General features: G+C 45.2%; 1 protein-coding gene across 3 annotated transcripts; it reads right to left on the minus strand.

Annotated features, from left to right (window-relative positions):
- Positions 1 to 9,695: 9,695 nt before the first annotated feature.
- BCKDK (branched chain keto acid dehydrogenase kinase) lies at positions 9,696 to 22,763 on the minus strand. Of its 3 annotated transcripts, XM_075285864.1 has the most exons (16): positions 22,703 to 22,763; positions 20,606 to 20,660; positions 20,207 to 20,345; positions 18,625 to 18,683; positions 17,902 to 17,951; positions 17,621 to 17,832; positions 14,873 to 14,941; positions 14,678 to 14,788; positions 14,554 to 14,601; positions 14,332 to 14,451; positions 13,975 to 14,073; positions 12,633 to 12,706; positions 12,416 to 12,544; positions 12,237 to 12,326; positions 11,985 to 12,146; positions 9,696 to 11,211 (listed from the first exon to the last, which is right to left on the minus strand). In XM_075285864.1, exons 6-16 carry the CDS (start codon positions 17,810 to 17,812, stop codon positions 11,067 to 11,069), a joined length of 1,239 nt encoding a protein of 412 aa, XP_075141965.1. In that variant the 5' UTR covers positions 17,813 to 17,832; positions 17,902 to 17,951; positions 18,625 to 18,683; positions 20,207 to 20,345; positions 20,606 to 20,660; positions 22,703 to 22,763; the 3' UTR covers positions 9,696 to 11,066. The 3 variants fall into 3 exon arrangements, with proteins under 3 accessions (XP_075141965.1, XP_075141963.1, XP_075141964.1); XM_075285862.1 differs by lacking the exon at positions 20,207 to 20,345; XM_075285863.1 differs by lacking the exons at positions 20,207 to 20,345; positions 22,703 to 22,763 and having other exon boundaries at positions 20,606 to 20,817.
- Between the last annotated feature and the right edge of the window lie 240 nt (positions 22,764 to 23,003).

The following is a 23,003-nucleotide window of genomic DNA, read 5'->3' on the forward strand; positions in this document are numbered from 1 at the left end:
GATGATGATGACAAGATTATTAGGACACTGATACAGTGAGGTTTCCATTCACAACCAGGAAAATGTCTTGCTATTTATCCTGTAAGAATGCCAAAAATGTACAGTTTCTCAAGACGAAATTCAATAAAGTTGGCTTTCGCATTTTGTTTCAAAGAAATGCCAGCGTGTGAGTTACCGTGAGTCATGGAGAAGATGGGCATTGTGTGAAACTACTTTCATCAGAAAAGAACCAGTTCTTTCAGCATCCCATGCAAGTCCAAGGATTATAAGAGTTTTCTTTTGATGATAGGTTTTTCTGTATGTTGGTCATGTGGACATTGCTGCGGATGGAGATGACAGGACCATTACAGAGATGCCTGCCCGTTTAGGCCTGCCCGTTTTTAAAACCATGAATGTCTATGGGTCTATTCAGATGGCCGATGTACACATTGTAGGAAATCCCCTAGAACTGCTGGGACAGAGGAAGTGGTAGAAGGATTAGATAACAGAAAGTCCCTAATTTGAATGGATCTGAACATACATTGTAGTCATGGCCCTTTTTGTACCAAAAATTCACCGCAACGTTCATTGTGTTCCTAGCTTGTTACTTTTTGCAAAAGGGGCCAGAGCAGAGTGTAGAGTAAGACGGGCTTGGACAGGGACACCTCAACCCAATAAATTTATTGTAACTCACTAAAAGATCAATGATTCTAAATCCCAACTCTTCGGAATTCATATCTCTCCTCAGACCCAACTGACCTGAAGTAGAGACTTTCCCTTTCAGTGGAAGACCACCTCATTTCCATCCCGAGGTATTCAATTAACACCATCAATAAAACCATTAGCAGCAGCCAATTTTCCCGCTTTAATCTCCACCATCCAATCCGAACTGAACAGATTAGCCAAGTCCAAACACTTCTGGATGGGCAGAGTTGTCCTTTATAGAATGCTTACAGTTCCCACGCATTTTAGATTTTCTTGGAACACTATTAATTCCTATTTCCACGATCACCTTTTCGACTCTGCAAAAACAAATGAACAACAGATAAAATGGCAACAGATGAGGCCACACATTACCTTCTCTATGACAAAACTCCCATCTCATGGTGGTATGGGCCTTCCCAATCTATATCACTACCATTTAGCTTTTACCCTTAGTTACTTAAAATACTAGTGGACTGACTCCCATGATAATCTCTGGCCGGCACTGGAGGTGCGAGTATCTCACATTTCTTATATGAAAGCGCTCTTGCTATATCCTCCTGAATCGAATTTGTCCTCATCATCAGTTCCCCCATCGGTTCGAGTCTCACTTGAGGCCTAGCAGCCAGGTCGCTCCTCACATCTCCCCTCGCTTTTCAGTGTAAATATGAATACTCCCATTCAGGCTGTGACACATCATATCCCCAATATCTTCTTAGTATCATGGACCACTAATGGAATACATTACATTTCTGACTTCTTCCACAATCAGTCCATCTTATTGTTTCCACAACTTCAATCAAAATTCTCACTCAGGAGATGTTCAGATACATTCAACTTAGGGACTTTCTTTTATCTAATCCTTCCACCACTTCCTTTCTCCCAGCAGTTCTAGGGGATTTCTTACAATGTTCTTTGGCTTCAAAATCTAAAGGTGTGAAACCTCACTACCGCCTAGTAGCCGACGATCACCAATTTGCTAAGTCTGCTCCCCTCTTGTAGTGGGAGTCTGATTTTGCTAGATCTTTTGGCGTGTCGGACTGGAATAGTGCCTTGATATGGGCTCACAGATCTACTTCTTGGGCCTCTCATTGGGAACAGTATCATAAATTCCTTTTATGTTGATATTATACCCCACTGAGACATTCAAAAATGTACCCAACTTCTTCACCCGATTGCTGGAGAGGTTGTAACAATATTGGCTCCTTTTACATCTTTTGGAGCTATCCATGCGTTGCTCCTTTCCAGCACGCCACCATCGATGCACTCAGTGGATATACACGCTGTAACATCTTGCCTTCTGCCCCTTTGGCTCTCCTTTTACTTGGTATCCATAAGATCTCCCCTCCTTCTTGTTCAATTACTTGGCATTTCCTCCATGTAGGCCGTCTACTATTTGCTCACCACTGGAAATCCTCTCATATTCCGAACCTTGCTGAACTGTTATCTATTGCCTCTACTAAGTGCATGCAAGGACATAGGATTGCTTGCTAGAAAGGTAAGCTCAAAGACTTATTTCCATTGGTCTTCCTGGCTGCCACATCATGCACCTCCTGGTTCCTCCTCATCCCTGGGCTGACACCGCTCATCCACTCTTATTATCTGTGTTGCCCCACTCACTTCTCCCAACACCTGGGTCATGTCCCTCGGTAGGTTGGTCCCTCAACTTCCCCTCTTTTTAATCTCTTTTCATTTTGTTGTACTTACTGCATTATTTATGTGATGTCACAGTGGTTTTCAACAAAACACTTTTTCCTGCTCTTAGAGATGTATCAGAGCTTTTGCACGGATTCCCGTTTTACTCTCTATGTTTTTACCATACTCATTTGTATAGTTTCTTTTGTCAAAATTCAATAAAAATCTATTTGAAAAAAAAACAAACAAATTACAACTCATGCTAGAAAATTTATGTAAATTTCTATTCTAGATCATGGGAGTGAACTTGATTTATTAAGAGGACGAGGACATTAAGGCTGCCGTAGGGAACGCCGTTCTTAATAAATGAACTGTGGATCACAAGGTTCCTGTCTGGAACGAGCTGGGACATTGAAGAACTTGTTTCGATGTCCTAGAGCAATGGTCTCCAACTCTTGCAAAACATCTTAATCGAGATAGTTGATGACTCAGTTATAAATGGATATTGTAGCCGTTGTGGGGATTTGCGGACAAACCTGATGAATAAATGCTGTGATATATAACATCAGGTCATTGATTAAAAGTAGATTTACACTGAACTATGTGACTAGTGGCTGTATGGAGGAACACGGAGTCCCTATTGTTACATACTATGGGGTAGTACCATGATCCAGACCCATCCACCTACAGAAGCAAAATTTCCAAATACATACATAATACAGCATAGTAACATACTGTTAGTTACATAGTAGAATAAGGACACATCAAACCCAACCTATATCTTATAGGGTTGATCCTGAGGAAGGTAAGAATCCCTTGAGACAGATGCCAATTGCCCCATGTCAGGTAAAAAGGTTCCTTCTGGGTTCCAAACTTGGCAATCGGTATAAAACCCTGGATCAACTTGTCTTCACCAAAAGCCTAAAACCCGTAACTTGTATATAAAAATAAGTCACCTTTTGAATTTGCACATTTAATCCTCACAACATCCTGTGGCAGATGAGGTTATAGATATAGGGATTCCCCATGAACCCATAGATTTCTATAGATGCAGTATTATAGCTCCATACAACTTTATAGGACTTATAGCCGGTTGTGAGCATGAGGCTGTTCTTATGATATTGATGACCTGTTGATCAGATCTTCTCAGCAGCTGAAATCACTGGAAATAGCACAGGGTACATCCACAAAATTACCCTCGGGTTGGGGTGTGAAGACTGTTGTGGGTGGATGCTTCCGTAAGACAATGGTGGAGAAAAGACATAGCGGGTGGTGAATTCATGAAAAACATTGGGCTGGATTTTGGCTACTATAATAACAGGTTGGTTTTGACTCAAGGTGGCACATTGATGAACACAGGGACAGAAGCACTGGTGTGGATGAGACTTGAATAAGTGACGAAAGCTATTGGGTGGTTGTGTCGTGACTCAAGAGTCTAAGAAGTGAAGTGAGAAGTTGGGTTCAGGTTGACACATCTAGCGGATAAGGAGAGATTTTGGGCTGGGTGCCATTAGGAAGCTTCAAGAAGTTATACTCTCGTAGAAATGGATCACCCCCCAGTGTTTACAAATGCAAATGCCATGAAATCCACATTGATGAGCGAGGTTCATGGATGTTCACACATCTGAGTCATGAGCAGCACAATGTGTCTGCAAAACACTCATGTTGTTACAGCACCAAGGAATCATGAGTAACCGTCTTGTAAGGCAGATTATCAACATTTCTCCACTCGAAGAACTTCATCTTCCATCTGGAAGTTCTCACCATGTGATACAGCCATGACATAGGATGAGTATGAAGACATCTCTGCTCTTCCTGAAGTGTCAAAACAGGAATTTCTGGTATTCGTAAAAACAAAAAATATCTAGGTGAGTGTCCGTATGCTTCATTTTTATTTTGCAACCCCCACTGACCTTTCCTGGACAATCCCTTTAACGGGTCATGTGTAGCTAAGGTGGGAATGTATACGGCTCCTTGTCTCATAACGTCGGGCGTGTTTCCATAACGCCAATTCACTTTATAGGTGCTTTGCAAATCGAACAGCCACATTTGGTTGTCTCCATATCTGCCAGCCATCTTAATACAGCCCTTAACAACATGGCATAATGGATGTAAAAAAAAGTTTTTAATTTTTCTGCGAGATCCAAACTGCAAACACAACCATTGAGTAATGGCGAAATTGTGCAAAGCCCAGACCGATCCTAAAATAGATTTATAGAGGGAATCATCTTCATGTATAAAAATCAGCCACAACTTCTATGTTATATCATTGTTAACAAAGAATCCTATTATTATAATGAGACACCTACATACCCCATCGCCGCAGGAGTCACTCAGCTCAGATGTGTCATACATGGCAGATACGTCTGTGGAAATGTTCCCAAGAACACGACTGCACCAGTTCCTCTATATACGAAGGTGCAGAAAATTTTGGACTAGTACTCATATAAAAGTATTCAAAAAATAAAAAATACAAACATGATAGAGTCAGGTTTCGTTATGTGCAGTTATAACAAAGCAACCTCTGCTTCTAGCAGCGCTCAGGGTAGGTAGGGTAAGTACACCTACTACCTACTACCATTCACTTCAATGGGAGATTCAGGCAGAATATGCCCAAAGAGCGGGCAGGCCTGGTAGATAATACACAACAGATGTCTCCTGTTACATAGTCTAATTCAGCCTAGAACCTGCACAGTTTGCACCAAGCTTTGATGGACAATAGATATTCCACACTACACATTGCACGCCCAGCAACAAATTGTTCTATACCAGATTGACACTGGAGAATAAATTTTCCGTACCAGTTGCAGAGCAGATCCTGCATATTTACTGTCAAAGATGAAGCCAATAAGGACATGTGGGGTTTATAGAAAAGTAATAATACAAATATTGCATGCTACATTACACTTTCAGAGATTTCTTACAGAAGAGACCTGAGGCACCACAGGTCTGAACGATGGAGCTGTGACCCAACTTAGTGATCCAAACCTGGAGCCTAAAATTCTGTACCAAATCATACCGAAACCAGGGTCTCTAGATCAGACAACAATTATATAGTTTTTAAAAAAATAAAATCACAAAAACTAAGGACAATGCAGATCTGAGTGTACACACAGCAGTGATTCACGCTTTCCCAGTTGGTGACTGCTCATTCACTTCCATGTAGTCACAGGGAGAATGATCCATCGTAAGGAGATCTCCTAATGCCAATGAGAGTAGTCAGCAATGTGCGGAGCGACACGATCAGGCCAGACTCCAGGTCACAAGGCTCAGCTTCATTGAAGTATTTATTCTCAGTTATTCTATTACAAAATCCTGCCTGCGGGCCTGGTAAGAGGAGCAATGCCTATTATACACAGATTAGAGAGCGGCGACAACCCCAGCAAGGCTGAAAACCACTTAAAGGGAACAGTCAAAGTTAGGGAGCCTTCACACGGAATTTACGCTCGCTCATTCTGAACATAAACTCGTTCAGAGTAAGCGGAATAAAAAACAGATCCCATTGACTTATACGGGTGCCGACATACGCGCGTATAACATTGAAAGCAATAGGTTATAACAAAAAAAAAAAAAAAGCCTCCCATTGATTTCAATGGGGAGCGCGTGTATGCCGGCACCCATTCAAGTCAATGGGATCTGTTTTTTTACGCCGCTCACTCTGAACGAGTTTACGTTCAGAATGAGCGAGCGTAAACGCCGTGTGAAGGCTCCCTTAGATTTACAGAGGTGATGTGTTTTATGAAAAGACTAGAATCACATTTGGACTTGCGGTTTGTATTACAAATCTTGTACTAATTTTAATTTTTTTTTTAAATTAACCCACAATGGATCGTTGACATGAAGTTTACTGTATCCAGTCACCACGACCCCACAGTTCACCAAAGGCAAACATTAAGGTATCCTATAAGTAACAGAATCCACATAGAAGATCTCGGTACGACTGACTGCGGCTACACCGTCAGGATACATGGCTTTCAGGACCAGGACCTCATTTCATGGGAATGTTATCCAGTGGAGACTAGTGTTGAGCGAATAGTATTCAATGGAATACCTTGCTCCCATAGGAATGCGTGTAAGTGGCCAAACACCAAGGGGTTAAGTACGGGGTTAAGAACGTACGGCTCTCCAGCTGTTGCAAAACTACAATTCCCAGTATGCATACTTGCTCTGCTGTTCTTGGAACTCCCATGGAAGTGAATGGAGCATGTTGGGAGTTGTAGTTTCACAGCAGCTGGAGAGCCGAAGGTTCCCTATCCCTGGGTTAAGTGCATCAAATATTCACTGTGCTTCACCCCTTGGTGTTCGGCCGCTTACACGCATTCCTATGCGAGTGAGGTATTCCATCGAATACTATTCGCTCAGCTCTAGTGGTGACCCATTGACTTGAAATGGCCAATATAATATCACCTGGTAAGCTGCGTGATAAAGGAGGGGGTGGTGCTGGATTTCTTGTGAATGCCCCAATCATTGAATCAATCCTTGCAATATACAAGAACTCTTTGTAATTTAGAATATCTGACAGTAGAGGAGTAGATCAGTATTATATCGCCAAGTTCCTCTTTTACTATCGGTATATGGATTATGCCAGACACGAGGAGGTGCAATACATAGATGTAGTACATATATGCTACTATAATACGTATAGACAAGGTATAACGTGCTGCGGCAGCATCAGGTGCACTACAACATATAACATGCTGTAATATGATAACTACATGTACTTTCCCCTATAAATTCATTATTATGTAACAGCAGCACAGTCTTAAAATAATTCTCCTGTATTACACCGTCTCATCTTATTCCTGATTGGCTCCAGCCCAAACATAATACAAGAACCGCAGCTAAATATAGAGACGACACTGGAGAGGAGCTCGCCGCAGTCACACACAGTTATTATGACAAGGGACTGACGGATATTTTCCACGTTGCTAAAGTGACCAGTCACCTGACACCGGTAAGGGTGTGAGGATTAATGCATCACACCCGCTGCTCCATTGTAATGTACATATTTACTGTGCACATATTGGATAATTAAGCAATAAAGGTACAAGGAGGGGAAGACGTGGGGGATATGAAATCAATGATAGCGTTCAGAGCCGAGGGTCACTGTCATGGGCGCCATTTGGGTTTTCTAGAATAGTTTATAGCATTATAAGGTCATTAACATAGCAATAAAAATAAATAAATAAAAATAAACGACAAGCAACTATACCAGACCTGGGCAAAGTCCGGCCCCCGGGCCACATCCGGCCCTCTGACTGTTTCAGTCCGGCCCGCACAGCTTTGACTAGGGAGGCGTGTCTAGGGGGGGCGTGTCTTAGTGCCGGCCGAAGATGGAGATGTGGAGTGTGTCATAAGGTACTGAGAGATGTAAGGTGAGCTGCAGGGGGGAGAGAGAGTGTGTGTGTCTATATGTGTGTGTGTGTGTGTGTGTGTGTGTGTATCTGTCTATGTGTGCGTGTCTATGTGTGTGTGTGTGTGTGTATGTGTGCCTGTCTGTATGTGTCTGTGTGTCTCAGTAACCTAGGGGCAGAGATGGAAGGGGAATGTTATACTAGGGCAGAGATGGCAGATGGAGGGAGGGGGGGGGACATGAAATGGAGAAAATAAAGGGGGATATGAAACTGAGGGAGAAATGGAGGGGGGGGGGGACATAAAACTGGGGGTAGATGAAGAGGGCACTTAGACTGGGGGGACATTAAACTGTGGAGGTAGGTGGAAGGGGACATGTCTGCCTCTAGTTGCCCCCAGTTTAATGTCACCCTCCAGCTACCCCTACAGTTTAATGTCTGCTTCCAGCTTCCCGATTTTAATGTCCCCCTCTAGTTGCCCCCAGTTTCATGTCCCGCTCCAGCTGTCAATTTATTGCCACCCTCCAACTACCCCCACTGTTTAATGTCCCCCTCCAGCTGCTCCAGTTTCATGTCCCCTCTAGTTTCCACCAGTTTATACTGGGGCACCAGGAGAAGGACTTAATACTGTGGGGCAGTTGGAAGGGAACATTACAATGTGGGGGCATATAATGTACGGGTGACTGTAGGAGGATTATACTTTGTGGGGGCACATGGAAAGATGATTGGGAATGGACGGAGTCAACATATAAGTGAGTGGAGCTAAATTTGCCATGGCGCGGCCCTCTAGCATAGTTTCAATTTCTTATACGGCCCCATGGGAAAATTAATTGCCCACCCCTGAACTATACATATAAAGCTAGAGCCACTGCTTCCATATGACACCAGGTCTAAGGGCTCGTTCACACGGGGGCTGGATTTTGGCACCGAGAGTGACGCAGGGAGCCTCATCACTCTCGGGTTAAAACCCGCCTGCCACGACTGTCGTAGTCGCAGCTTTCCCCTCCGGGGTTGGCTCAAATGAAAGGGTCGACACCAGAGGTTGCTGCCGCCTGAAGCTGCTCGCTTCTTTTTTTCCCCCCGCTATCACCAAGATGCCGATAGCGGAAAAAATGAACGCTAATTTTCTCCATAGGCCACCATTGTATGGAGGTGAAGTCTGCTGTCAAAATCCACCTCCTTGCCCCTGTGTGAACTAGCCCTAAGGGGTTTTAAGGCCAGGTTTACACAGGTTTCTTTTGGTCCAGAACCTGAGACGGAGGCCGCCTCAGGTTCCAGTCCACAATACGGGTAGCTGCGACTGGATGTTGGTACAGTGCACCGGCATCCAGTCACACACACACTCCGCTCTGGATTAGACCCAAATGAATGGACCTAGTCAGGAGGAGGGAGAGTCTTCAGGCAGATTCATGAGGCGACTCCGCCTGAAGAATGAGCATGTCTGTTCTTTTTTCTGGGAGCTGGGAAAAAAAACAAAACAAAACTGACTGGCTCTCATTGATTTCAATGGGAGCCATCTTTTTGGTTAGGATTTTGAGGTGAATACAGCCTCAAAATCCTGACCAAAATACTGCGTGTGAACTCAGCCTTAGGCTTGCAATAAATTCAGAACAGGTTCAGGAAAAAAAACAAAAAAAAAAAACAAAATATAGAAAGAGACATCCCAGAGCTCACCATTGTAGCTGATCTAAGGTGAAACAAAGGACTATGGAAATCGGCTACAGGTTATGAATTCTTACAGTGCCACCTAGTGGAAGCTTTCTGTATTACAGAGGCCTGAACCTCTTATATTTTATAGATTAAGGTTTAACACAAACTAATTCAGGAAAATTATCTGATCAAAGACGGGGAAGGGAAATGAACAAACCTGCTATAACACAGTTTCTATGCACAAGAATATAATATATTACTGCTCCTAAGTACCGGAATATAACTCCTATAATACTAGGTCTAAATTTGTTCATATAGTAGATAGTAATGAGGGACGCAGACAGATGACGATACAATACACTTACGTATACGATATACTTAGTTCTGCGCCTGAGTCAGCGGTCATTTTTATTATTCCAGGAAACAAAAGTCTTTTATTGAAAAATACATAATCTCAAGACTTGTAGTTACTATTGGGTTAGGGGGGGGGGGGCGCAGGGTGTAGAGACTTTAAAAACAAATCCTTTTAAAATCCTGGAGCATTCGGCAGGATCGCAAAACATAAGTGCAGTCTCCGTCCAGATCATCCTGCAAACAAGACGTCACCACAAATGGCAAGTCCACTACATCCAGGGGTCTATAAGTGCTGCGGTGTAGGGTTAGACATACATGATTGTCGCAGGAGCCTCCCATGAGATGTTCCTCAAGTCATTATAACAAGTGGTAGAAACAAGCAAAGAGCTCGGTATCCTGCCCTGAAGGAGGACATCAGGGGTCTGAGATACCCAGAAAGTGACCGATGGTGCCAGCAATGGGACTCATAGCCACGTGAGCCTATTGCACAAGTTTTCACGCCCACCACGATGCTTTGCTGCAAATAATGAGGGTACGCGACTTACATTGAACAACTGACAACAAAAAAAACTGAACTTTGGATCACAAAAATAGCAAAAAGAAAAAAAAACAAAAAACTCTGAATCACTAATCTATAAATCAGAGAACGAGACTTGGACGATCAGCGTAATAAAGGATAAGTGCTATACGTTACTCTATGACATCCCAGAACAAGCGACGTCCACTGCATGAAACCGTAAATGTGCGGCGCAAGGAACCTCCGCCACACCAGAGCTATTGCTCATTTACTGCTTTTTCGTTTTGGCTCCAAGGACCTGAATAAACGAATATTCTTGTGAGAAGAAACCGTGCGGACTCACTAAAGAACATGACGATCCCTTAAAGCTCAAAGGCTATCCACCAAGATGACGTCTGGGGAGAATGGCAAGTCACAGAAGGAAGGGTTAAATTCCCATTCATGTCTCATCTCGATTTCATGGAATCCAACACTGGCGACAGATCCGTATCACTGGGGTCGAATGTCAAGACGTTTGTGGTCCCGTAATTATCATAAATTCAGTCTTAAGACTCCCCTAAAATGACCAGAATCTGAAGATGAAACAAACAATGCCAGTGAGGTTGAAGGTGCTTTCGGTAATAAATAGCGGCCCTCGCTCCATATAGACAAGAGGGAGGAGCAACTCTCAGAAGATGACAGAACAGCGTCTGGTTTAGGTGCTTCCTGGCACCCATGAGGTGAGGAGAGGGCTGCTGAGGATCTTCGTGAAAAAAAAGGCTTACTCATAGGTCAAAAGACAGAAGAAAGAAGAGTCCCAGCGGTGTCCCAGACGCCATCTTATAAGTAACCCAGTCTTCGGTGGGGAGGAGCTGGGACCTGCCGAGGTCTTCCCAACATTATATACGGAAACTCTCCTCCTTCCCGTCAATGTGTTTGATGCGGAGGTACACATCTGTACCAATGCCCTGAAGAGACTGAATGCAGAGAGAGCCGCCAAGGTACTCCGCATAAGCACGGGAGGTGGGAAGGCCAAAACCGAATCTGGAATAGAGAAGCAGCAATGAGACCGCAGCATCTTACTTCCTATAGACTGTGCTTGGGATTCAGACCCAGACCCACCAACATACTAGACTGGATCTCACATAGTTAACCATTTCCTCTATCCCAAGTTACTGGTTCTCACACTTTCAGGGTAAGTTCACATGGAGTTTTTTTGGTCCGGAACTTGAGGCGGAGGCCGCCTAAGGTTCCGGACCAAAATACGGGTAGCTGCGACTGGATGCCGTGCAGTGCAGTGCTCCGGATGAGGCCCAAATGAATGGACCTATTCGGGAGGGAGTGTCTTCAGGCGGATGTCGCGAGGTGAATCCGCCTGAAAGAATGAGCATGTCGCTTCTTTGTTCCACCTCCCGGAAATAAAAGAAGTGACCGGCTCCCATTGCTTTCATTGGGAGCCATCTTTTTGGTTAGAATTTTGAGGCTGATACAGCCTCAAAATCCTGACCACAACACCCCGTGTGAACTTACCCTCACATTGTACTAAAAACTGACTACCCATGTTCCCAGGACGGCAAAACTTGTTACCAGACTTAGATCCCAGAGTGTAAATCCTTCTTTTCAGAATCAATATTACTAGAAAACAGATTCTCCCCCCCCCCCCCCAGTTACTTGGGCAGAGTCGTCCTCGCTCCCCCACGTTACTACTGACTGGATCCCAAACACCATGTGCTATGTTACAACATTATCTATCAAGGACCAAGTCCGCATTTCTAACGTTGCAAGCAGTGATCCTGTACAACTTAAGCATGTCTCACCCATGCATGGGTGTAGATTGGCCGCTGTTCACCATGTCAACCATGTTCCCAAAAATGGGGTTGATTCTAGGATCCTGAGTGCTGGTCTCTGCGGTGGTGAAGTGGTAATCCATAACTCTTTCCAGGTGGTCGTGAGGAATTCCTCCACCTCGGTCAGAGATCCTGCAAGGAATGTACACACAGACTTTAGAGATACGACTCTGGACTTTATTTTATATAATAAATAAGGACGGCCGAGAGGACATCTCTCACCTGATTATCAGGTCAATGTCATTGTTGGCAATGGTGATGGAGATGTCCGGAACGTTGTATGGAGTATCGATGTGACTCTCCATTGTGGCCCTGACAAGAAAGAGAAGATTACTTCAGAAAAACACAATGAAAGATGAAACAGATTAGACAAGCCCCGCCCACAGCAAAAATCTACACACCGCATAGAGTTTTTCAGCAGTTCTGGGAGGATATAATCCAAAGGCATAGGGATGAATGGGAAGCGAGCAGCCACGTGGCCATTTATTCTCACCCGTGGAGCGTTCCCATACTTATGTTCACAGAGGCGTCTGGGGAAAAAAAAAAAAAAATAAATCTACAAGTTATCTAGAAGCAGCAAGAAGTTCTACAGGAGTGAGGCGCATACACAGATCTTACCGGGCAAAGTCCACCCACTTCTCTATTATCTTCTTGGGAGACAGACGAGTACAAATGATGCCGACAAAATCTGGCTAGAGGTATAAAAGGAAGAGGATATCAGCACGAAAAAGGTCTGCACTGGCAAAACAGACAGAATGTGTCAGAAGCCAAATACTGAAACCATGCGAGATTGTTCTGCTACATGGGACAGAAGTTGGTAACTATACATACAAATAGATGCAAACTTATAGGCAGTATTATACTACATTACTGACCTTCAGTTACACCCTGTATTATACTCCAGAGCTGCGCTCACTATTCTGCTGGTGCAGTCACTGTGTACATACATTACATTACTTATCCTGAGTTACATCCTGTATAATACTCCAGAGCTGCGCTCACTATTCTGCTGGTGCAGTCACTGTGTACATACATTACATTACTTATCCTGTACTGTTCCTGAGTTACATCCTGTATTATACTCCAGAGCTGCGCTCACTATTCTGCTGGTGCAGTCACTGTGTACATACATTACATTACTTATCCTGTACTGATCCTGAGTTACACCCTGTATTATACTCCAGAGCTGCGCTCACTATTCTGCTGGTGCAGTCACTGTGTACATACATTACATTACTTATCCTGAGTTACATCCTGTATTATACTCCAGAGCTGCACTCACTATTCTGCTGGTGCAGTCACTGTGTACATACATTACATTACTTATCCTGTACTGATCCTGAGTTACATCCTGTATTATACTCCAGAGCTGCGCTCACTATTCTGCTGGTGCAGTCACTGTGTACATACATTACATTACTTATCCTGAGTTACATCCTGTATTATAATCCAGAGCTGCACTCACTATTCTGCTGGTGCAGTCACTGTGTACATACATTACATTACTTATCCTGTACTGATCCTGAGTTACATCCTGTATTATACTCTAGAGCTGCACTCACTATTCTGCTGGTGCAGTCACTGTGTACATACATTACATTACTTATCCTGAGTTACATCCTGTATTATACTCCAGAGCTGCGCTCACTATTCTGCTGGTGCAGTCACTGTGTATATACACATTACATTACTTATCCTGTACTGATCCTGAGTTACATCCTGTATTATACTCCAGAGCTGCGCTCACTATTCTGCTGGTACAGTCACTGTGTATATACACATTACATTACTTATCCTGTACTGATACTGAGTTACATCCTGTATTATACTCCAGAGCTGCACTCACTATTCTGCAGGCTTTGGTATTACCAGCTTGTTCACAGTCTTCAGAGCTTGCTCTGGTGAGGTGGTCATGTTTATCACCTACATTAGTGTTATATTGATAAACACATGTACGTACCCGATCTTCATGCAGGGACAAGTGATGGGTGGCCAGCATTCGTATACCCAGTCGTGAGGTTAATGTTTTATCAAGGAAGTATCGGATCACTTTCTCATCCTACAGGGAAATATGTTCAGTAAGACAACACATTAATGCTTGATAGCCAAGTTCACTAAGAAGTTTTGGCCTTGTATATTTCTGTTGCACCCATCCTAGGCTCTGGCCTGTTCTCCGGCCACACCACCCTACCTAGGCTCCGGCCTCCCATTTACTTTTTCCTTGGTGCTTGATCTCCTTCAATATTTCCCCCAAGTACAGGAGTGGTGTGCACTACCCCACAGTCCTGATCTGTATGAGCTCCTACACAAGCACTACCTGAATATGCTTCCTGCTTTCCCTCATCCCTTCGGCTAGCTGAGTCACTACATCCTTGTGGTCGTCGAGCAGCTGACGGAGAAGCTTGCAGTATTGGTTTTCTACCTCATGGTCTGTGATCTGTGAGAAAAAAACAAACAAGAAAAACCCACGCTGTTGTAAATAGGTCCCACAGCGCAAGACAAATGCCCAGACGTAACTAAGCAGGGGTCTGTAGCTTACCGCAGGGAAGTCGCTCAGCTTATGAAAGGCACGGATATAAAGCTCATGCTGAAAGAAACATAGGAAGACATGAGAATTGTGCATTGCAAGATGGAGGAGACCGATACTCGAGGATGCTACCTACCACATGGAGTATGGTCGGATTACAGCCAATGATAAATGGCAAGCTACGGAAACCTTTAATCCGGTGAGCGATGCGGACAGGGAGCTCCTTGTGCAGATATCTGGCACTTTTCTATGAAAGAAGATGTAAAGAAAAAGGAGTAAAAAACAGAAACTAACCAGTCCTGTGCAACAATGACAGAGTACGATGGCTTACCAGAATGTGGCTGCCATCCTGAGATCTCCCAGAGTACAGCATGGTTGTGGGGGTGAGACGCACAGAGGGCTAAAGAGAGGAGAGGGCAAGAAACAAGTCAGAACTCTATGTAGCAGCAACACAATCCTGTTCACTTTCTGCAACTGATTTATGATAAGACATTAGGCTACGGACACACCCTGCCAGAAAAGCTCCTGGAGCAAACACTCTGCCCATAGATGCTTATTCACCTAACAGAGGTCAAATGTGTGTGGGAGAGAGATACAGTGAGGGCCACAAGTATACGATTTTTAGAATAGTGGCCAATGGCCAAGAAAGTGTAAAAAAAAATAAGTAAAAAAAGGCAAAACAAAACACACAACCTTATCAAAAGGGTAATACAGCTTCCAAAAATTATCTGCAAATACATCCACAGCAGGGCCAAATCCTCACTGTTCCCTTGCGCTGCCTTTTCTTCACTTGAAACTCCTTGTATCACTTACTTAAATGCAGACAATCTGAAGAAACTACATTTACCATGATGCATCTGCCTGCTCTCACTCCGTGTTTGCAGCTCACAGGTGGGAGAGCGCATGAATGAAACACGGGGCGGCACGTGACCTCAGATGTAGGGGCGATTTATTATAGGAGCTCATTGCAGAGGAGAGGAAAAGAGGGGTACACAGTGAGAGCAGGCAGATGACTCCTGGGACGTGTAGTTTTTTCACAGATACAAGGAGTCTCACATGAAATAAAACCAAGAAGAGAAAAGAGTGTACAATGGAACTGTGAGGATTTGTACTTCTGTGGGAGCATTTGGAGATATTTTTTGTAAGCTGGATAACCCCTATAACTCACTTCCTGAGAGGGTGTCATTTCAATATCCAAAGATCTATGCAATATGTATCCTTCATACTTACGCCAATATTTCAGGATCTATAGTAGAGATGAGCGAGTACTGTTCGGATCAGCCGATCCGAACAGCACGCTCCATAGAAATGAATGGATGCACCCGGTACTTCCGCTATGACGGCGGCCGGCCGCTTAACCCCCGCGTGCCGGCTACGTCCATTCATTTCTATGCGAGCGTGCTGTTCGGATCGGCTGATCCGAACAGTACTCGCTCATCTCTAATCTATAACAGTTAGCATTGCAATCCCACCATCACTGTAAGGAGAGGTTACTACCTGCAACATTATCCAGAGTTATAAGTGAATGAAAGTTGCCTAAACCTGCAGAACACAATCTGCTTCTAACTCCAGATCTGTAGAAGGCAGCATCACGGTGCTACCAGTTATAGATCTGGAGTTATTGAGTAGTAATGATACTTAAAGGGGTTGGCCACTTTCAGACCAATATTGACAAACAAATGTACAATAAAGAGATATACTATTTTTCAATATACTTTCTGTATCAATTCCTCACGGTTTTCTAGATTTCTGCTTGCGGTCATTCATTCTGTTACTTCTAGAGGGTAAACTGACCATGGTCATGTGATTTACGGTCCATGGTCATGTGATGAGCACACAGGTGCCGCTCGTTATATAGTCACAGCGCAGTAATCAGACTTCTGCCTGGTAATCAGCTGTGCACCTGTGTGTCCATCACATGACCTTGGACTGTAAATCACATGACCATGGTCAGTTTACCCTCTAGAAGTAACAGAATGAATGACAGCAAGCAGAGACCTAGAAAACCCTGAGGAATTGATACAGAAAGTATATTGGAAAATTGTATAACTTTTTATTGTACATTTGTTTGTCAATATTGGTCTGAAAGTGGCCAACCCCTTTAATGCGCCAGTTGCAGTCCACCGGCATCCAGTCGCGCACTCTGCTCCGGATTAGGCCCAAATGAATGGGCCTAGTCGGGAGGGAGGTGTTGCGAGGCGGATGTACGTGGCTGAATCAGCCGCAGAATCTGCCTGAAGAAAGGGCAGGTCACTTTTTTTCCACGAGTGGGAACAAATCACTTGTGGAAAAAAGAAATGACCAGATCCCATTGATTTCAATGGGAGGCTTTCTTTGGTCAGGATGTTGACGCAGATTCCGCGTCAAAATCCTGACCAAAAACCCCGTCTGAACTTAGCCTATGGGGTACAGGCATGCACTTCTCAAAGCGTTCCTTAATCCCTATAATTTTATTGAAATTTCCAGCTTAGGGCTGAGGCCACACTCTGTAGAAACGCAGCTTTTTTTTTGAGGCAAAGCCAAGAATGGCTACATAAGGAATGGGAAATATACAGGAAGCTCTTATACTTGTACCTTACGCTCCTGGCTTTGGTTCGCAAACCCGCAACAAAAACCAAAAAAAACAAAACCTGTTTCTGCAATGAGGGGCCTCAGCCCAAGAGCAGTTTCATGTTCCTTCCACTTCTGGTGATTTTATCAGTATCTGTGCGTGCTGGTGTAGGCCTAAGGGATACCGTATACATGAACTCTGCACATGCTGAACTCTTGTGTTTACGAGGTTTGGTGCATAGAACATTCTACCCAAGTTACACTTTTAGTAACCATGGGCGATGGGGGAACGGTCTTCCTTAATATACCTCTGAGGTGCTGAAAGAAGGTGGGGATATAAGAAAGATTGGCAGGGATGGCAGAGGCTGAGTCTACGTATGTGTCAGGAGGACACTCGCTGTGCCCACTGCTCACACAGATTAGGATTAATGATCGCCATCACCAGGTAATACATCAACCATATAAATACATCACACCCAAGATTGGAAGCTTAATATTACAGCGAGGAGCTGGCAGTCAGTCACAATACCTTCTCCGCAGCCTTGTCAATGCTGGACTGGTTGTAGAAGGAGGTGACAGTCTTGGACCGCTCTCTAGCCATTTCCACAGGGTGGTTATCTGTGGCAGAGGTGGAGTGGGATCGCAGTAACATGGAGGACAGACGTACAGGCGGGTTCAGGGCTCCCCGAGCCACCAGCTCCAACATATTCTTGCGCAGCATCTTGATGGATCACAAGGTTCCTGCAGCAGAGGTCGTATTAGAGGCGATGGCAAGAACAATGAGGCAACAAATCTAGATACCAAACTCACCTGGACCCTGAAGACTCTGCTGTCTGAGGACAACCACGATGCTTCAGAATCTATGGACACAAGAGGAGGGGATAAAAATAAGGAAAAGGGTGAACATAAAGATACCAAAGTCAACCCAACAGATATGCTTGGATATCTTAGGAGGCGTTCACACTTGCGCCTGGTGTGCACCCAGTGTTATTCCGCCAGATTTCTGTCCTCAGCCCCGAAAAACGGGACGGCTTCCCAGCAGACAGCTTTAAAATCCATTCATTTGAATGGGGTTTTTAAAGGTGAACACTGGTGTCTGCCTGTGGACTCTCCGTGGGGAAACCCGTTTTTTCGGCTGCACACATGAAGGACTTTGTGTCCAGTCGAGAAAAAAATGGTTTCCAGACGGAGCGGCCACAGGCGAACACCCTTTCAAATGAGTGGGTTTTAAAGTTGTCCACAGGGAAGCCGTCCCCTGTCCAGTTTCTTGGAGCCGAGGACGGAAACCTGACGAAATGACACAGGGCGCAAACCAGGCGCAAGACAGATTCAGGTCTTAGCAGGCCACAACAAGATCTCGTATAGTGCAGCTTACAGACACACTGCTAACAATACAATAACATGACTGGATACCATCAAATTGTGAATGCAGCTCTGGATGTGAGCGGAGTCACGCTTAAACAAAGTTCCTTGGTGTTATCCAGTCCAGTGACAATATAAAGGGACAACATAGAAATACTAAAATAACCTTACCCTTATTACCCAGAGGCCGTTCAAGTCACAGGAAGAAAGGACACAGGACCTTTATCCATCTACAGAAGAGAGGCGAACAGTCAGACAAGTGGGCAGTGATGACAGACAAGTCATGTGACTGAATGGGTAACAAGTACATGGACGTATAACATTACTGGAAGGTATGGAGTCTGAGGCCTGGGTGGTGAGAGGGAAAGAAATCTGACCATTAAATAACCACCAGTGATATTGAGAATCTGCTATTTGTTCTGCAACGACTTGAAGCGCAAAATGTCTGAACCCAGAATTTTTAGGTTATAGCTACCTGGCAAAGAGTCATACAAATTTATTTGCAACTCTATGGTGTGACATTGAGACACATTACCTCACTTGACTGACAATAGTCGCAGAAAACCCAAACCTGCTGGACTTCGGTCTCAGGCTGCGTTTGTCTTTACCACAGGCTTTAAAGGGATCCTATCATTTAAACTTAATTTTTTTCCCCTACTACATCGGAATAGCCTTAAGAAAGGCTATTCTTCTCCTACCTTTAGATATCTTCTCCGCGACGCCGTTCCGTAGAAATCTCGGTTTTCGCTGGTATGCAAATGAGTCCTCTTGCAGCACTGGGGGCGTCCAATGCTGCGAGAGAACTCTCCAGCGCCGTCTCCATCTTCTTCAGGAACATCTTTTTTACGCGTCTTCTTCCGGCGCAGGCGGTGAAACTTCTAGGCCTCGGGCACAGCCGACTGTGCATTCCCACAGGCCACAAGAAAATGGTCGCTTACTTACTGTGTAGGCGGTCATTTTTCTTGTGGCCGCGGGCATGCGCAGTCAGCTCTGCCAGAGGCCCAATAAGTTTCACTGCCTGTGCCAGAAGAAGATGCATGAAGAGGATGTTCCTGAAGAAGATAGAGGCGTCGTTGGAGAGTTCTCTCGCAGTATTGGGGACGCCCTCAGTGCTGCGAGAGAACTCATTTGCATACCAGCGAAAACCGGGATTTCTACGGAACGGCAGCGCGGAGAAGACATCTAAAGGTACAAGAAGAATAGCCTTTCTTGAGGCTAGTCCGACGTGTGATCTACAAAAAAAAAAATTGAGTTTAAATGATAGGATCCCTTTAAGGGAAGTCACAAGCAATGTGACTGCATTTTAAAGCCAAATCACAGCAGGTCGCACAAGTTCTCGTATAACTTTTTCACATTTCTGTGCAGCCCTAGGACCGATTGGTCATGTCTGCCCTTCCAATTGTACGTAGTCAGGCTCTATATGGAAAGACATGAGCAGTCAGGTCCCGGCAGATTGGAACCTTATGGACGTCTGTTCTTTCATGGGATCCTACAGACATTACACACCGGCAATAGGATGACGGCTGCCATGGCAGGCTATAACCCATCCAACACCCGCAGGATAACACTAGGATTACTGAGGTGTTGCCTTAACATGAAGATTGCGCCATACAAGTCTCTATATGGTCGCTCTGCACCCCACAACATAAAAAGACTACAATGCAGCCATTCTGGTTACAAGTTGCATGTGTCTTTGCTTGCACTGACTTCAGTGTAAGACATATGTGACAAGTTTGCAATTTGGGTAACATACCAGGGTATACGAAAGGCAATGGCAGCAGCTCCCAGTAGACTTCCTACCCCATATAATGGAGGAAGGTCTCTGCCTTGTAAGCAGCGCCTCGTAACAGCAGTGATGTTTGTCTGCCTGGGTCACAGCTGCCGCACGTCTCCTTCAAGGAAAGACACCTCAAGGTTACAAACAGCGCTACTAAACCAATCGGACTGGTTCCTGCCCTGGCAGCGGACACTCAGAGTGGCACATAGGGATCAGGCTGTATGGAGCAGCTGTGGATTTTGGAGGGGGGGGGGGGGGGGATTACGTGATCTATAAAGGACTTCTATACACACCCTCTAAGCCTGTACCAAAGCGGAGGAGTCTCTATATACTGTGGTAACATACATAACACCCATCTCCCCCATAAATACTCACCCCTCTACTGTGGAAGCCCATAAGACAGCACAGGGCGTCACGTCCTCACTGGCACCTGCAGGAGAGAGTAAATAGTCAGGGACAAAGTGACGGCTGCAGCACACAAAGTGTTAAGGAGCTGATAATCCCAGCACTGTATCCACATAGGAGTCAGAAAGTGAAGCGTGACTGGAGTACAGCAAGTTATTACAGGCAGCCCAGAGAGCAGACAGACAGCGGGTGATGACACCTCAGCATTACCCCGGTCTGGAACATACCGTCCCCGCATGAACTATGAAGCAGGACAGGGGCGGGCGCAGCCTAGTATAGAACAGTACTCGCCTACATTACAACATATGGGACGTGATCATTGTAAACATCCCTGCTCCCCTGCCAAAGGCCTCACAGATCCTCCAGCAAGGAAAGGGTCACCCTCCAGGGAATGCTGGGTATGTGTAAACTCGCAGCATGTGACCCCCGCAGCTGGCAGGTGAAGCGACATGGAAAAAGCAGACCAAGAACTGACCTACATGTCGTGTTCAGGAGCCGCACTGAGACTCCAGTCACAGCTCAAGCTACGGGACCTCACACCTCTCTACAAGTGAGAGTCTCCAGCTATCGTGACACTACAACCCCCAGCATGCCATGGCAGACTGATTGGACATGATGGGAGTTACAGTCTCAGGACAGCTGGGTAGCCACAGTTTGGACACAACATACAACTTAGGCCACTCAGAATTGGTGCATCATATACTCAAGTTATACCAAAAGCTGCATTCAAGATGGATTCTTTTAAGTAAAACCTAAAAGTATGCATAAGGCGATTTGGCCGAGACGGTCGCGTGACTAAAGATCGCAGACTCGCTTACTCATGTTAGTGACTGGCGTCACACTGCGACCTGAGGGTCCCGCTACTCCGACTTATAGTCCCATTAAGGCTGAACACTGCTCCTCTCCGGTCATGGACTAGCTCAAAGCATTGCCTAGCTCGTGTCACAGGCTTTATACTCTAGTAACATCTAAAGCTGCATTCACAAACCTGCTGGATCACACCTCTCATGCTCAGACTCTTGACGGACATTGTCGGCGGTTATCTAGAGCACAGAGAGAAGCCGCACCCCTAAAGCACTTTTTGGATAATTTGCATATGACAAACACTGGTATTCACAAACATGGAGCCGCAATGTGAAATAGGAAAGACATCAGTGGAAAGTGCAGAAACCGTCCTACAAGGCGCAGGTCACAAATGATACTGCTGACAGACTCCCCCTAAAGACTAGCCTGCACCACCTACAGCGCTGTACCCCACAATAGGTCCTGCCCCAATATGTCTGACAATACATAATACCCCCCCCCCATCAACATCTAACTATACAGTCATCCTCACACCAAACCTACACCTATACCACCTACATCCCCCACTCACCTGTATACCTGCACCCCCTCCACACATATACCTACACCCCCACTCACCTATATATCTGCATCCCCTCCACACATATACCTACACCCTCACTCACCTATATACTTGCACCCCCTCCCCACCTCACCTATATACCTACACCCTCACTCACCTATATACCTGCACCCTCACTCACATATATACCTGCACCCTCACTCACATATATACCTGCACCCTCACTCACATATATCTACACCTATACTACCTACATCCCTCACTCACCTATATACCTGCACCCCCTCCCCTATATATCTGCACCCCCTCCCCACATATACCTACACCCTCACTCACCTATATACCTGCACCCCCTCCCCACATATACCTACACCCACCTATATACCTACACCCTCACTCACCTATATACCTGCACCCCCTCCCCACATATACCTACACCCACCTATATACCTACACCCTCACTCACCTATATACCTGCACCCCCTGTCCGTACCAGTATCCCTTCCCAGTTCACGCCTTACCTATCCCGGGCTCACCCCCCACACACCTGCCATAGACCCATCTTACAGATGCCACCTTGTAATAAACACACATGGTGACATATATAGCCGGCTTCAATGACACCTCCCGTATACAGTCCCGTCCTATCCCCACATTACACCCGGTATAGACCGGTACAGCCCCCGGTGTCCGCTCCTCACCTCTCCGCTCCCCTCGGCCCCGGCTCTGCTCCTTCTCGTGCGGCGCTTACTCGGCCTCTGACGAAAACTACAAGTCCCGGCAGGCTGCGCGGTCACGTCAGCTTTTGAGGAAAAGGGCGGGTCTGCAAGGCATGATGGGAGCCGCAGTGAGGTAAAGTTACCGGGCAGCCGCCATCTTACCGTAGTTTGGAGTCATGTAAGGGGATGGTGGACTGGGTAAAATATATATATATATATATATATATATATACAATGTGTGTGTAAAATGTAGAATTATTATTCATGGCACATGATAAAGCCG

Source organism: Leptodactylus fuscus, chromosome 8 (genome assembly GCF_031893055.1).
Source record: "Leptodactylus fuscus isolate aLepFus1 chromosome 8, aLepFus1.hap2, whole genome shotgun sequence".
Taxonomy (NCBI): domain Eukaryota; kingdom Metazoa; phylum Chordata; class Amphibia; order Anura; family Leptodactylidae; genus Leptodactylus; species Leptodactylus fuscus.